Below are 17,736 nucleotides of genomic sequence, written 5' to 3'. Positions count from 1 at the left end.
CCCCATAGGAGGTTGAGGACAAAGTGGACTTCTATACACACATCTTGGTCCATGGATTATTTAAACATTCAGTTAAAAAATAACAGGTGAAAAAACAACACCAAAAAACAGCAGGTAACATGCCTGTCAAAAGACAAGCCAGTGTAGCTGCCCTTCACCTGCATCATTCTAGCACAAAAAAATCTGTACAGAACAGACTGATGAATGTTACAGATGTGTGGATAGTGACTCATTTCCAGAAATCAAGGTGACATTGGGACTGGCCACTGCAATCGTGTGATTTAAACTGAATTGGCATCAGTTCAAGCCTTTGGTTTGGGATTCGTTTTACCACAGTGATAGGAAGCAAAATGATGGATGATGAATGTCTAGGGAGGTTAGGCAAGAAAAAAAAAAGAAAAACAAGAAAGGAGGGAGACAGAGCTCCTTTCTGGTAAGGCCATCATCAACAAAGCTGCCTGTTCCCTGCATCATGCTTTCAGTAATCAGCAATATTAAGGGGTCCCCCTCAATCTAATTTAATTCTCAAATTATGGTCAAGTGTCCAACAACACTCACTCACATCACGAGTGTTTACTTTACCCCATTGTATGACTGGGGCCCAGGACCGTGAGTACTATTTAAAACGGCATGATGACTGCAGCTGGTAGAGAAGCTTACAGTGGGTTTACTGACTCGCATGTCTGGCCAGTAGGGGGTGCGGAAGAGACTTCTAGCAATGTCCACATCAGTCCACTAGTAATGGGTCAACCAAGTCAGCGCTGACAGTAACCAAAAGTAGCCTAAAAGCACAGATGCTCTTAGAGGATAAAGCAAAAAAAATCAATGGCAGTATTCCATCAGGGATTATAGACCTACGCCTTGTTGCTCAAACCACTCCTCTAAACCTGTGAAGTTATCAGTACTTGCATATGCCAACAGCAACAGAAGCATCATTGTACTCTCCTGATGGTACTATACTAAGCAACACCCAGCAAGATACCCAGCTAAGGACAAAAATTCTCACAACGCATGTAACATGTTATCCTACTGACACAACATTACACTATTATGTGGCAACTGGAGTATTGGTTCCACAATTTATTGGACAAGGAAGTGGACTTTTTTCCAGCCCTCTCTTTTCTATCTTGGTTGTAGGCAAAATTCCTCTTGCTTTTTCATAAGAGGACAAATCTGCAAAGTCCATCGGCTCAGGGAGGTGTCTTGACAGGAAATCTCTAGACAAGGCCTGGCTGTCTGAGTTAGAAAATAAGAGTGAAAGCAAAGCAAGACACATTGGGGACTTGAGTGGGCTTTGGAAAAATGCACACCCTTTACAGCTGCTATAATGGGATAGCAAAAGAGAAGGTATGGGATCCTGAACAGGGGAGGAAGCAGTGGGATTTAATTCATGGTGCTCTTTGGGGAATATGGGGAGAATAAGCAATAAGGTTGCAGCATGAAAACTGAGGGTTTAAAACCTTCAGAGATTCTGATTAACCTCAGACTTTTTCAGGGTTTTGAAGGATGGAAGTTAGATGTTTTACCATTTCAACAACAAATTCCCCAAAGAAGAGATCTATACAGGTTCCAAATACATTCTAAATGGTCACGGTGTGCCTCTCATATTTTAATTTAAGGCTGTGAGCCTATTGTTACTGTTGCCAGGAACAAATATGTTAGAATAATAAAAGAGCCTTGCCGTGCCAAGCTTATGACCTTGTCTGGGGTCAGCAGTCTGCAATTTATCCTTAATGTCAAAACATGCTACTGAGCTTTTAATTAGAACATTCTTCTGGCATTGTTGTAATCTACTATTTGTGTTGTTGGGACAAAGCTTGTTATAAGTGTCTCTCCATATGTTTTCTGTCACAATGGCTTAGCCCTACCAATTCACTGCCACAGAAGAAAGCCTGTGTAAGACTTTTCAAGGAGACTAAGTATGATGCACACCTTAAGAGTACTCCAGGTATGATATAGCACTAGAATTATGTTAGCGCTCAGCTATATGAAAATGGAGAAGTTCTTGCAGTATGTGACTTCTAGGATTGAGTGGTCCTACCTGTATATACCTGTAACAGAGGTTAAGGAGTTACAGACCATGTTGTGGTTATGCTTCCAATTGTTTAATGAGAAGCCACTGGATTTATTTCAGAAACATGCGATAGGAATTAACAAATGTAAGCAGACTTTGTAAGAAAAATGTATAACACTGCAACTTAGTTCATGAAATGAACAACTTGTGTAACAGGTTCTCTAAAATTCACTTTTAATGGGAAACAAACTTTCAAGGCAGCGTAAGCTCACCTAATTGTATATATCTTTTCAAAGTCACTCAACACAAAGCTAAGTAATTGCAATACAAAATCTTCTTATTCCTGCTAAACTCCTCTTTCTGACATTTACCATGACCAAAAATATCATATTTACAAACTAGAAAATTGACATAATATAACTAATTCATCAGCAATTCACTGGCTAAATTTAATCATTGAAAGTTGTAATAACTTGCTAGAAGCTCCTTACTCATTCTTCCCTCACAATGACATGGTTTCATCTTTCATTTTCATGTCATTTCTTTTTAATGCATCTTACGCTATTTCTGGAATGGACAAGTGTGTACTGTAGTCGGCTTGTCTCACTTGTCTCAACAACAACTGAGTTGTCCTCTGTCCTCACACAGGACCACTCAGGCAAGCCAAATGCAATCTGCGGACACAACTGCGTCAGCCAATGGCTCTTTTTCAAACTACAAGTCACACAGTGCACTATGGTGAGATTTATTGGAGGATAGGCGCTACTCTGCTGACGTCATCCAAGCAGCAGTGAAATGAGTAAAACCATGCAGACATACCCACTCCTGTCCCCTGTGGGACAAGGCCAATTTGTTCTGCTGCTGTGGGCTCCAAGTTAGCGTCGGCTGATGACAAAGCTGAGATCACACCCAGGCCACAGAGCTCAACTTGCACTGAAAGCAAGTGCCTTACCTACTGATCTATTTGAGTGCCCCTTCAATTAAGTTCCAACTAGCTATTCTGAGCTATAACTCCCTCTTTTCCTTTTTATTGAGACTGCTCTGGTCTCCCTTGTTCGCATACTTATTTACACAGTATGCGCTGCTGTTTTTTTTTTTTTTTTTAACTACTGCTGGTTAAAACATACAACAAATGACAAGAGTATTTTCTATTCTTTTTGAGTATGATAATGTAACATTTTGTTTTTAGTATAGTTTTGCATTAATAAATCATGCTGTGTAAAAAATTCAGTTTAATATTAGATAAGATTACTTATCGTATACTTATCCTTTCTGACATGGTGTTCACCAGGTAAAGACATAACTGTTACACATCCAAAAATGTGTTTTTAGTTTACATTTTTGCTAAACTAAAAACAGGAAGAAATGATCAAGAAGGAAGTTTCAAATCTCAAAAATAACATGAAAGGATAAGCACTATATGGATAAGTAACCCTTGGATTTATCTGCTTCATAAAAGATTACCCCTCTGACACAATTTATGGTGAGTACAACTGGTTTGCAGATTTAAGATTCCTTTATCTTTTATACATTTTTCAACACCGCTGAAACAATTCGGGCAAACGCCAGGAGCAACAAAGTCAAACTCTAAACCACTGTAAACAGACAATTTGGAACAACAATGACAGATCTGGTGCTATACAGAAAGAGGAACCATATGGCCTCATTTTTGTCTCTCCTGTGGCACTGTGCTGGCAATGCCAACTTCAACAGAGTGCCAAAGACCAGCCTCATGCTCCATGCCAGCCAACACACTGACACCTCCATCTGGACCTTCATGCAAATCTGACAGTATCAGTTTATAGTCATAATGATATGATCTGGACCAATGAGCACTGGGGTGAAATGTGTCTGAACCAACCAGCATTGGATCTGCAAATGAATCTGGACCAACCAGCACTGGATCAGCAAATGAATCTGGACCCTGCCAACTGTTACCTTATGGTTATACCTACTTACCTTCTCATATTTTTTTCATTTGAAATAATATGACTAATTTTAGTCAATTACTGTTGCTGCAATAAATACAATCTGTATTGACTGATTTAGCTCTGAAAGGGGGCTTACAACTTACAGTTCTCTCACAAATAAAAACAAGCAGTGATATTCATTAAAATACAATTTCGCTTAAGATAATATTTATGTATATAAAGTACTTATTTTTAATAACATTTTTATGATTAGTGTTTCTATCGTAAAAGAGGTGATGTAATATAACTTCATTTTTGGGTAAACAGTCAGCAACACTACCTGTTTCATACTGTCTGGAATGACTGATTACCAAGTGTGACTACAGTCTTGAATGGCACTCTTTTCTCGGCTTTGTGGTCTCAAATGGTCTTTTAATTGGTGAACACAAAGTTGTAAGTTATCTGGATGAATCAGATACTGGGATCACTAGCTAACCTTTAGTGGAAAAAAACACTATACTGCTAATGAACACCAACAAGGAATTACACTCAGCAGTTTGCAGCATGATTTACATTTTTATTACAGAAGCAAATAAAATAATACACAATCTGAAGCCAGCAGGGGGAGTCAGGCCCTGGCTTCGGTGGTCCTGTCCAGGCCAATCACGAGTAGAGGAGCAAGCTCAGACACCCTCCAAGACTGCAAATCTCTAATGGTCTCTGCCAGGAAAGGGGAGCCAACACTCTCAGCATCTGATAGAGCAAGCTAACCTGACAGTGTGTGCACACCAATTAAAACACCATTAGAGACCACAGTGTCACAATGAGACACAACAAAGCCAGATTTGTGGCTACAACAAGTACGCATATCGCTTCCACTCATGGAGCACTATGATATCATGAGTAGGGAGACTGGGGGCAATTGTAACACTTTTTGTTTTTTTCACCCTATTACTCACAGACCACCTGCGCTGTACCATTCTTCTTTATTTAGGAAACTTGCATCTGTCTATTAGGCGGCAATTGTAACTCTAGATGGGGGAAAATGTAGATATTAAACAAAGTAAGTGGACTCCAAATGAATACAGTTAGAGTTAAAGCAACTACTGTAGCTTTATTCAGTAATTTCATTGAATTTTTTAACATTTTCAGATATCGAATAATTATTGCAACATGTTTCATGCTTTCATGTAGCCAATGTCTGTACCCAGAGGCATCATGTATAAGATAATCAGTCCTCTGAAAGCGAAAATAATGACAATACAAATGATGGGGGATCCAAAGTTGCAGTGTGCAGTTAAGATCAATCAGACTGACAGTTATGACACATGTAGTGTGCAGTTCTGTCTGTGCAGTCCTTGTGCACAGGAATGGCAGCGCACACATGACAGCCAGACCTGCCTTGATATGGAGTAGCTCTCCAGGCAAACAATGCAGAACTCTTCCTCTTCCTCACTTTCTTCCATATCTTCTATTGCATTTTTCTTCGTTTTCTTCTTTGTGAAATTGACTAGTCTTTTAGCCTTTGACATAATTGTTTTGTTTTTCATAAGATGCAGAGACACTCTGACAAGCATACTGTATCAGTGAGGACTGCAGTAGTCCTTCTTGTCTTGGCAGTTGCTTTCTGGGGACCGGCTTTTGGGTGTGGTCTGAGAGAGATAGCACAGAACAGCCCCGAAGAGGAGGACCCGGATGCTGCAAATGTTCTACCAGAGTACCATGCTGCCCAGAAGTCACTGATCAGTACCCCGTCTCGCAAGTACTCTGTTGGGGGTTTAGACAGTGGTGATGCCGGGTCACATACCCGTACAATGTCATGTGACAAATTTCATAAGACTTTGCGGCAGCCCTTACTGACACTTCATTTGCTGCAGTCTCCAAGAAGGCCTGTGGCACTCCCCTCTCTGCTTTTCCTGGCCTGAACTTAGGCATACTGTTAAAAAACCACAAAAAATCTTCTCAGATACTTGCCCATACACTGTGTAACAGTGATATAGAATAGTAACAGTGTTTTGTTTTTCTATTAGGGCTGCCCCCTAATAGTCGACTAAACATTAGTTGATGAGAAGAGTCTTAGTCGACCAAGTTTTCATTGGTCGGTTAGTCGCAGAAAAAAACCCCTCAAACTCCATTCAGGAGCTGCGCCTTGTCGTTAAAAAGTTATCAGACTATGTCGGGCAGGAAATCATCTGAAGTGTGGGATCATTTCGAGCATGTAAAGGACGACCCCAGGAAGGTGACATGCAAACTCTGCATGCAAAGATTCGCCTATCGTTCGTCTACCTCAAACATGACTTATCTGAAACATGTAGGGGAGAGCCGGTACGAAAGTAACACATGATGAAAGTAACACAGCGATTTTCTCCGAGCCCATAAAAGTCTGATATGCCTGACTGTGTCAGCATGTACAGCATGCAACACTTACCAGAACCCCAAAAAATCATGTGTATACATCATACTTTTGCGGAGTTATACCTGAGAAGCTGTTTTCACGGAAAGTAAATTCACTCAAGCGGAATTTTTTTTAACAACAAGTTGTGTCTATTGTTTCATGGGTCATAGTCATGACCATTTGACAGATTAATTAGTACTTTAACACATCCTGACCTTTGCCATGTCAGAGCTTTTCAGTTTAGAAGTAAGTCAGGTTTAACTGTCAGAAGTCTGTTTAACTGTCAGATTGTCTGGATGATTATAACAGTTATTTCTTTCGTCCCTTTACAGTACATTAGTCTATCATAAACGTGCGATGACTAGTCAACTAATGGCTTGAGCTAACGACTACTAGTCGACTAGGAAAATCTTTAGTCGGGGGCAGCCCTATTTTCTATCGACAGAATTATACACAAAGTGGTTTGCAATTAATGAATTCATGCAAATAATGCTGCTTTAGACATCGGATGCAAACACATCAGTGCTAATAGTAATGAATTTCAACCTCAATTAATTGACTAAAAAAGAAACTGTATAAATGGTATAATTTTTCCTGATGATTAGGCTGCTATCACAAAAATAAATTATTTTATGGATTTTTACATCTATCTAACCACCTTGCATACATTAAATTGCAGTAATCCACAAAATAAGTCAGCAAATGTTTTTCTGCAAGAAAAACTGAAGTACAATGCTAATTTGCTAGTAGTTACAAATGACATGAAAGGTCAACATATGAATATGAACAATTTTATTTGCCAGTAATATATCAACAGCATTAACAATGGCTTGATGTACTACATACTCTGATTGTATTATTTTTCCATCTTACAGGAAAATATTAGCCAAAGGCAGGCCAGCTTCAAGGATTATACATGCTGTATAATGTATTATCACCCTAACATGCTTAAATGAGCAAATTACATTTCCAAAATGTAAATAAATGTAAAAATAATATTATTTATGGTGCCTGTGGTTGAATTACCTCATGTTATATGTTTAACACAATGTGACTAGTTACCTTTTATATTTGGTGTTAAAGAAGGAAAGAAAGATAGCAAAGATGACCATGTGATCCTGATTTCAGTTGTCCGACACATTCCTCTTCTGCACTAATAATATATCTATGTTGAGAAAGTCACACGTAACCCATGTTTGCTTGACCTCCTCCAAACAAAGGAAGAGTGCTTAAAAAGGACCACAAAAAGACCATGAACTCTGCAAATTGTAATGCATGTGGCTCTGGCAGGCTCCCTAAAGGCCTGGAATCCCTGGAATTCCAATCATTTGTAAAATGGGATTACATGCCTGAAATAAACAATTAGTTTCAATGCCCAAGGATCTTCATTTAACAGCACAACCTGACAGCATTTAAGTACACAGCTTGTCCTGTTTAAAAACTACTACCTTCAGCCAGGACCCTCTCAGTGCATTTAAACCTTGGGCCCAGCAGTGCTATGTGGTTTGTTTAACTGCACTGAAATATTTAGGCAGTGCTGACGTGTTATGACTTAGCAAACATGTGCAGAGCAACCAGGGCTGTGATTTGTGGTGCGACCACAACAGGAGGTCAAGAGGACCCAGCTGATGACATCCTACCAAAGGCCAAAAAAGTGGCCAGAAGTCCAAGACACATATTGACTTCAGCTTTATAGCCCATGACAGTCCAGATTGCGTGAACATACAGGCGGATTCTTGCACAAACACTCCTGTAATTTACTGCTGTGGGAGCATAAGGTCCATCATTAGGCAATGCGAAAGATTCCCTCCAGTGTTCACCATATCTGAATCAACTAATTACACAGAATAGGATAAAATTTATTTCTGGATTACAATTCATGAAATACAGTAATGCTTGAAAAGCTCAAATACTCGCCTTTAAAGAGCCATTTAGAGATATGTTAATTTTTTTCTAAATCAATCCTTACTTAAAATAATGCAGTCTGACTTGATCACTATGATGTAGTAGCATGGTGAGACACTATGCCAAACTATGGAGGTAACCGCGACAACTCCATGTTACAGTTACTCTAGTTACTCCACGTAACAACTCTAACCTAAAGATGCAGTTACACTAATAGAATTGCCTCTAAACTGAGGTCTTATAGAAACAATCTATGGCATCACTCCAAACTTTCACATCTGTTTTCTTGCATGAGCAACTTTAAAGAAACATCAAAACTTTGCCATGTGTCATAGAAGGGAGGGTGCCCGCGCTCGGGGGTAACGTGGGCCAGCGAGTGAGCGAGTTCCGAACCTGGGTTCTCACTGCTCACTGCCAACCAGTTACGGCCAGCGTCGTTGCCGGTTGAGCTAAAGGCAAATTGCCTCTAGCCTGTCGGCAACAACGCTAGTTAACCAGGTCTCAGGGAGTGATGTAACTTCTGCAACTGCTCGGCTACCTGCTACCCGATACCCCACAGGCTTTACGCAGGGCTCACACGAGCTACTCACCTCAGCTCTACCACAATAGCAAAGGCTCCCTCACTCTGCTCTAAAAGTACATTGCTCCAAGGACATCTTGCAAGGATGTTCTTCCAGATTTAAGGACAAATTTCAGGACTGTAAAGGACACAGGTTTGTTCTGTACATACAATCACAGGTAAAGTTTGGTGGGACATGCTAGGTATTTATCAGTCATCTCAATAAGAGACTGTGAAGATGCAATCTTCACTACACATCTGCACTCTTTCCTGTTTTATCTATGTGTATATGAATGTGCATTTGTGTTTAGGGCCCTGTATGTTTTCATATATGTTTCATGTACACAAGACCTTACAATAAGAAGCTTTTTGATTAAGTTCACTTCAAAAAGTAAAAATAGGTTTGCCTATTTTACCTGTTTTATGCTGTCATATTTATTTACAATAAATTTTGTATATTTTGAACATCTCTATTCCATTTTTTAAACAAAAACCTTTTTGGCAGTTAGTAGAGACGTATCTGGCGGCTTTTTCAAAGAAACATTTTATCAGCATGTGTTTAATTCCGCATGAAATGGGGACGGGTCAGCTGAAGGTTTTGAGCTGTGGTTTTCATCATCTACACAGTACAGCAAGTGATAGGACTAGCTGACCAAGCAAAAGACGTAGGTCAACGGCTCAGGGACCTTTAGATTAATTTCTTGCTACTATTAGAAATTTGTGTTAAACGACAACAGTAAATCCAGTACAGGAGACCCTCTCCACTTGTATTTTGTGATGTTCAGATTTAAATGTTCATGCCAGTTAGTACTCCTTGTTCCTGACTTTCTTCCCTGGCCACAGAGTGCCATGCCTTCCTCTACTTGCTGACATATCTTTTCCACATTTTAATATATATTGCAGGAATATACCTATGAATAACATTGTTATTGCATTTTGCATTGCTTTTATACTGAAAATGCAGTTGATTTGTGTTAGGAGCTAATCCTAATGTCCTAATGTTTGGCCTGAGCTCTTATTACTGATAGAAAACATTACTTATGGACAGGGCACAACCCCCATAAAAGGAGAGGATCCCTTGCAATGTCTTCTTTTTTTGGAGGACGACCTCAAGAGTTTTTCCTATTTGTGCAACAGAGCAAAGCATCATGCATAAAGTCAATTTAAGCAATTTTGTGGGAGTGTAACACGACTGATAATCTTGTACAAGACTCATATCAGACCGGCATAAATAAGAGATGGGGACTCTGGACACCAAGGCCTAATAAAATTCACTTAAAAACAGCTTGAAATACTTTGATTCTGGTTGCACTGAATTCTTTTTCCACTACTCTACCTCATAGTTTGGGGAAAGGAGGTCACATGCGGGGACATAACTCAAGAGCAATGTAAATGAACCTGGACAATGTTAATTGCTTAAAATGAAGTAAGAACATCAATTTAACTGGATGAACCTGGACAATGTTAATTGCTTAAAATGAAGTAAGAACATCAATTTAACTGGATAATCCTGTGTTGGACTGCAAGTGCTGGAAGTGATAAAGATGGAGCACACTTATTTTCAATTGAGAGCTGGCTCAAGTTGTTGACTAGGAGTTCATAGTCTTGTTTACCTAAGTACTTTTTGTCCATGCTGCCTCAGGGGCAATGTGAACTGCACTGAGCTGACCTTGGGAAGTTGCATGGTGTGAAAAACTGTGAAAAAAAACATTTCAGTGTATTGTATTTAGTGTGCCAATAAGATGCACCTCTAAGCAAATCTTTTTGTACCTAAGTATGTCATGATAGAGCAGCAATGAACTTCCGTCTGTTTGTGCTGCATACCTCACTGTTTTCGCCATCAGAGACGCGTATTTCGAAGCCAGACACGCGAGAGAGCGTCTCTTCTTCTCCACAAAGTAGAGATAAACCAGAGGGTCGTGGAACCGTCTCGCCAGGATGGGACTCCCATCTGTCAGACCTGGCAACGACGGTAACTTGGGCAAATCATAAACGAGACATTTGTCCTTACCCAGCTACAGGGGATATCAAGCCAATTCAGCTACTGTATGAGCTTGGCGAAACTTAAGGTACTTAAGAGCAAAAATGATCGCCATAGTAATCCTGATACTGTACTCTAAACTGTACGACGTGCGGAAACAATATGCCGGATTGGAAAAGTAGCCTAATTCTTTAGCGCCGCAATGACAAAATAACGCAGTAAATAACTAAAAAAAATAGGTCTGTTTTGTCTTGCACTCGGGATTTGCTATTTACAGTAGGTAGTCATCAGTTTTAACATGAGCAAAGAGGACAATGAGTCATCTTATTTGGTTTGCTGCTGTTCGGATCTACACAATTTCCCTTTCTCAAGGACTTGGGTGATCATACTAAAGAAGTATTTCTGAATACGATGCCTTTCTAATTTAAGTTCTTTCGAATGATTCTGAATCTCACGTTCATCTAATGGGGGTCTTCATCTCAACCAAATGCTATGGACATCAAGAAACCATTTCTAATGATCACAAAAAGAGACCGCATTGTTTATTCCACACACCTTCAAAACTACTTGCTATCATCTGGGGCAACTCAAAATCTAAACGCGCCTGCACAGCAGTCTAATGATTAAAACAAATTGTAGAAAGTTTTATAGGTACTTTTGTCTTTTATGAACCCGAAAGCCACAAAACTGAAAACGTCTCTCTATGATCCATTGTCAGTAGCCTATGCGTTTAATGACATGGTTAGCTCTACTAAATGCTGGAACAGTGCAACAGTTATATTAATCAGCTATGTTGTTTATGGATAACACTGTTCAATGAGTCAACATGACAAATTAAAATAGTGAAGAAGTCTAATATATTGGCAGTAGTGTTACATGACACCCCCGACTGTCTCCTCATATTAGGCAGGTGACTTTCTGAGTGTTTAAGCATAAGAACACTCCACGCAGCTAATTCGGACAGTACCGCAATAAAACGTTTTGCCGTGTCTAAAAATCAAATATGTAACTGTAATATTCGAATTTATTATCACATGTCACTATATTCGCATACGATCAATCATCAAATTTCGTAATTTCAGTCGTTAGTAACATGGTGCGATGCCTTCGCAGAAGTGACTGCCAGTATTCATATTCTCACCTGACAAAATAAGGACACTTAACAAAGCTTCACTTCCTTACGATCCCAAAATTTTTTGTTTTTACCCACCTCTCAAAAGATAACATTTCGCCCAGCTCGAATATTGACAAATATCAATTCAAATAATCTGTATACTCCGTAACACAGAGATTGACACAGATATAAACAAATTGCTCAAAATGCAAACGTGAGTAACCACAGCGTATTTGGCGTTTCACATTCCGCTTTATATAACCATGGTCCAACGACGTTTTCGTAATATCCATGTAACATTATAAATTATCATGGAACAGGAACAACTTTTCCACGCTACTAAATAGCTGTTTCAGACAAACTAAGCAATATCCGGAACCAGGAAGCTCATATTACTTTTTCCACGATATTTGCATTTTTACTAGTGCTTAGATTTTACCGTATCACGCCGTCACCATCGTACAGTACTTTAAACTAAGCAGTAGACATTCCCGGGACGCGAAAACCATTCAAAGACACCCACGCCCTTCACGTGCAATAAAAACGAGTAGTTATTCCTTCCACTCACCTTTCTTATCCAGAAAGCCGCAGCAGCCCACAGCGAGCAAAGAAACAAGGACGACTGTAATTTTCAATCGCATTGCCACTACTTGTACTAAGTTCTTTTCTCCAGTTAGAAAGACTGTTGTTCCATACTGGAGCAACCTAAGATGCCTAACAACTGATACTACTTGCTCAGGATATCGGAATTTGCGTGTGGTGTCTACGATGTTACTCTTTCTCTTTATAAGCTATGAGACTCTGCCAGCTACACTTCGCTTTCCTGAGCAGGAGTTGTGACTGATCCTGAGAAACTCGCAACCATATGATTTCCTGACGTCATCAGGAGGGTGGAACAGTTGCAGATCACGCTCACTAACAGGTACACACGTGCACGAGTTTTCCACGCAGATAGAAATCTGAAAACTAAAGTGTTTTACATTACAGCAGAGCGTCAGTGAAATAGACATACATTGTAAACACATCCGTATGCTTTCCATCTGCACCATGATGCCAAAAATGTAATTTATTTATAAAATTGCTACTGCTAAGTATTTGATCATCTTCAACAAGAGAAGTTATACTCTGTAAAAGTGAATGAGGGGGAGAGGTGGAGTTCATGTCAGAGTGAAGACATGAGGAATATGGACCACATTTCTCGCAGAATAATAAACACAACACTGGAAGTCAGTAATAATGACAAAACACTGGAAATGTCGTGGAAAACGTTACATTTACATTTACATTAATTTATTTAGCAGACGCTTTTATGCAAAGCGACGTACAAAAGTACACGTTACAATGTGTAAAATCAACTACATCGTTACCTGTAAGTTTTATTAGAAGGGAGAAGGAAACATCTGAGTCTTGAATGATAATTCAAGATTTTATGAACTGTAGTGCTACACATGTAATTTATGTGCTCATAGGGAATTATGTACATTAGCGAGACAAATCCTTTAACTTTAACTTTCTTGCAAAGGGCAATGGCAATCATGATAAAATCATGATACTGCCAGCAAGAATAAAATGTTTAGACAAATGTCTCATTAACTTGGGGTCAGCTACATAAAAATGCTGCAGAGGAAATAACTGTGGGTTTTCAAATGTAACACAACTGTTTTCAGCCACAAGGGTTGAAGGAAACGGATAACCTGAGTGCATATCTTCAACTAAAGTCAAGTAAAACATGATTAAAAAATGAGATCAAAATGATAACTGTAAGCGTGGTAGTAGTGATGAGGATGAGATCCCATAATTAATGTATGTGTACTTTAACCAGGTATTCTCACACTTTTCATTAAGATAACTTCATATGCAGAGTAAAATGTCTTAATTGATTTGTTATGTTGTGACTTTAGAACTGGAAGCAATTCTTAGTTGTTTGTGCATTAGAAAAAAAGAAAATTAAATACTTTTTGATAAGCATAAACAGTCTTCAGTAAGCAGGATATTCTGGTAAAATTATGCTGTAGATGTAAATATCTGTTGTAGAAAAAAGGAAAAAGTAACGCATATGAAAAAAAACATATCTATGGGTAGGCCTAATGTTAAATACATAAGCAGGGCTACGACCTATACATGACGAGACACAACATAGCTGGATGAAAATGGCTACAGCTAAGTGTTTTACCTTTCACAGAGTAGTGGTGTAATCAAGGTCAGAGTCACATATAGATACAGGACACAAGTTTGAACATTTTACTTCTGAACCAGGTAATGACATGAAGCTGATGTAATTAGTATGCAGGTCTCTACATGGCTGCAGAACTACCTGAAGCATTCAAGACAAACAGTCACCATGGCATTTGCTAAGTTTGTTGAAATAAGATTACCTTTCCTCTATTTTTATCTCAGTGGATACATATTAAAATTGCTTCTCAAAGCCCATGGCTTACTATATTTTTTCTTCAGCCTTTATTGATGCATGACTTAATGTGCACATTCTTTAAAATGGGTGTGGTTAAGGCAACTATTTTCAACACTTTTTCAATTTACCCTTGTTTTCACCTAATTTAATTAGGGACTTTGTAATTATGTATTTATCTCAGTACAAAACAACAACTGTGGAACAGACATTTATGAACTGATATGCAGCCTATGCTGTTCTAACAAAATCATAGTCTCTACCCAAACTTAAAAACCCAAGCCCAACACTAACCCAACATGTTATTCAATGCAAATTTTTCAAATTATAGTGGGAGTGATTAAAAAAGCATGGAAATTCAGAAGGCCATGAAACCTTTCATCTTTTACTAGTCAATGTTTTTTAAAAAATATATATATTATTTATTTACGTTTTTATGTTTTGTTATAGAGGTGTGTACTTTGAAACCTTTCCGCTGGGTCAGTGCTACTGTGCTGTAGCTAGGTAGTTAGACAACAGAAAGCCTGGCTGCAGCAGGAAGCACAGAGTTTAGCTCACAAATTGTAGCAGTTCCATAAATACCCATACCCCCTAAATACTGTTCAGCACAGAAAAGACATTCAGTCTGTTATGTCTGAATAGACAAGGCTAGTGACAACAAGTTTGCTTTGAACTTGAAATCCATTGAAATTGTTAGATGCTGATACACCTTCTACCATATAATTGTAAATAACAACTAATTAATTCTCTAACAACTATTATCTCAGAGCAATGCCTGTTTGCATATGGAACACAGTTTTACTACATTACACATGTACTAAACAGAAGGAATACTAAGCAAATTATGTATTATTAAGACAGCAGCAGTATTCTGAAGCTTGCTGGCTAGTTTGTGAGATGTATGTAGCTTTCTCCCTCACTAAAGTAGGTACCTAACCGTGAAAAATGTGGGAAAGTAAACAGGTAATCAATGTCTTTCCAGTTTAGCTTGCAAATGGACAGTGTCCTAGTGTAAACATGCTGTTTATATTGCAGTTGGATACAGTGAATATATTTTGCCTTTGGCTGATTATGATTCAGTCGAGAGGTTTGGACAGGAGAGGCTAATATTCAGGGGTATTTTAAAGGGCACTGGAGGATTTACAATGATGTAATTGACGGGAAAATTAAGAAGAGACAGACAATGCCAAGGAAGACTGTGAAATCTATTGCAGTGTGGCATTCTAAAGTTGTATTACATTTTTTTGTTTATCTGAGTTCAATTGAGTATAGCTAGTACAAAAGAATTTGATAATACATGTGTGGTATGTTCTCAGTTTGGGAGTTAGTGATGCCAGCCAAGGCTCTTTCCCTAAAGTCAACCAAAAAGCTTCTGTCGCTCAGCTTCAGGAAGACATTTCAAGAACAGAGTTTACAATTTTCTGTTGGAATAATTCTGCAAGATTAAGCAATCCTTGTTTAACCCTCTTGTCCACTGAGAGAAACTCTTTTCAGATGCATGTTCTGAACATAAATGCTTGTAAGAACATAAAATATTTTATGAAGCTCCAAATTTAGAATTCCACATACAGGCACTGATGGACTATTATTTATTCATTCATGCTTTTAGTCAACTTTATTAATATGGCTGCTGAAGTGGAAAGAGAGGTAAGCAAACAGACTTGATCTATATGCTTTTAGGCTACATAATAACAATCACGCATTCACTGCAAAACAAAGCTCGTCTCCAAAGCTGATACTGTCAATGGAAACAACTGCACTATATTATGTACATATAATATAGTGTATAAAGTCTTGTCTAATAGGGCAGCACTGTAGCATAGTGGTGAAGTAGCAGGACTTATAACCGAATGGTTGCCGGTTTGATTCCCCACAGGGGCACTGCTGCTGTACCCTTGGGCAAGGTACTTAACCCCCAGTTGCCTCAGTAAATATCCAGATATAAATGGATAACATTGTAAAAACCCGTAATTGATGTAAGTCAGTTTGGATAAGAGTACCTGCTAAATGCAACCATGGGATGGACGTACCTCTGACCACTTTTTTGCAGAGCCACAAATACGTACTCTCAGGTACACTCTGTCGCAGTTTTGAAAAACAAATGTCCACTGGGGGTGCTAAAGAGAAGCTCAGACTTTAATGTAACATTACGATCATTTTGCAATTGAAATGGACTGTAGTTGACTTTATGATGTTTTTTTTAAAAAAGCCACATTGTCCTGAAGCTGTCACTTCTCAGTGTTATTTTAATGATAAATGCAGAATCATCTGGGAGCGCTCATGATGCCTGTTGGTTCGTGAGTGTGCAAAGCAGCTAATGCCACCTCTAACATAGCATCACGTATAGTTGTGGCTATTCTCGTAGGCTATAGTTTGTTGGATAAAGCAGATTGTGTACGGGAGTAACAGCCTACTGAGTCATTCGACTGGGTGATTCAGCAAGCTAGCTACCTTCAATTAGGTGCCTTGTAGTACATATAGCTAAACCACCAGTTCTTTCAGTTCGCTTGATATCTAACTAAATAAAAGTCTGCGATTTGCTGTTGGTTGTCGCTTGCTACAAAGCTCAGGTTGTCGTAGTTGATGGGTGTGCATTCGCTGCCATCACAGCCAGATGTGTAAGCTGACCTAATATAGCCTACTAGTGATAGCTGGCTAGTGAACTGGCTAGAAAACTAGCTAATGTTATATATTCGCAAAAACACATTTAACAAATCACCAATTATGAGCGCATCCATATGTGCAAACAAATGCGAAATATATTGCATTGCTTTCAATGTATTTTTACTAGGGGTGTAACCATTCACCGATACGAATCGGAAACCGGTTTTAACGTTAAAGAAGCCACTATACCGATACGCGGACACCTGGATCGATCTAAATACCATGAACGGGTCGATGGCCCGATTATAAAGTTATGAATCGGTTGACTGAAGCTTTGTTGCTAATTCTACTTTAGTATAAACTAAGCTACTGTGATTTAACGTTACTATTCATGTTAGTTTCAAAATAATAATGAACGCCTCTCTTCCGCCAATAAATCTACACAGCATCTCGCGTTGACCTTTAACCTTTTACGAGAGTAACGTTAGTGTTGCTTGCGAAGTAAAAACAAGAACCGACACCATGCACCATCAAAACTAAAATCTATAAAGTTTGGAAGACATTTGGATGTTATAAGAAGGAAGGAAAATTGGACAAAAGTCTGGCCATTTGTAAGGTCTGTAGAGCAGCGATTAAGTAGCCTACAGCGGTAAGCAGTCAGCAATGTACTGAAGGGTCAAGACTTATGTGTTTTTTTTTAAATAATATTTTTTCATATTTCTCCCCCTAACTAACTGCCAAAGTGAGGCACCTGGGCATGGGTGTGTGAGACAGTGTCAGGGCTCCGCCCCCCTAGCTATGGTGTTTTTGTTTTTCCCTGTCCATGTGCTTTTTGTTTTCCTTGTGT

General features: G+C 38.9%; 1 protein-coding gene across 2 annotated transcripts in view; it reads right to left on the bottom strand.

Moving 5' to 3' along the window:
- The window catches only part of LOC118795159 (epidermal growth factor receptor-like), a 78,742-nt gene extending 66,044 nt beyond the window's left edge, over positions 1–12,698 (bottom strand). For both annotated transcript variants that reach the window (XM_036553544.1, XM_036553553.1), the window contains exon 1: positions 12,447–12,698. In XM_036553544.1, coding sequence (XP_036409437.1) covers positions 12,447–12,519 — 73 coding nt within the window. In that variant the 5' untranslated portion in view covers positions 12,520–12,698. The remainder of the gene's footprint in view (positions 1–12,446) is intronic.
- Between the last annotated feature and the right edge of the window lie 5,038 nt (positions 12,699–17,736).

This window comes from Megalops cyprinoides, chromosome 2 (genome assembly GCF_013368585.1).
Source record: "Megalops cyprinoides isolate fMegCyp1 chromosome 2, fMegCyp1.pri, whole genome shotgun sequence".
NCBI lineage: Eukaryota > Metazoa > Chordata > Actinopteri > Elopiformes > Megalopidae > Megalops > Megalops cyprinoides.
Note: the sequence above shows the minus strand (reverse complement) of the source record. Positions and strands in the feature narration are given on the sequence as shown.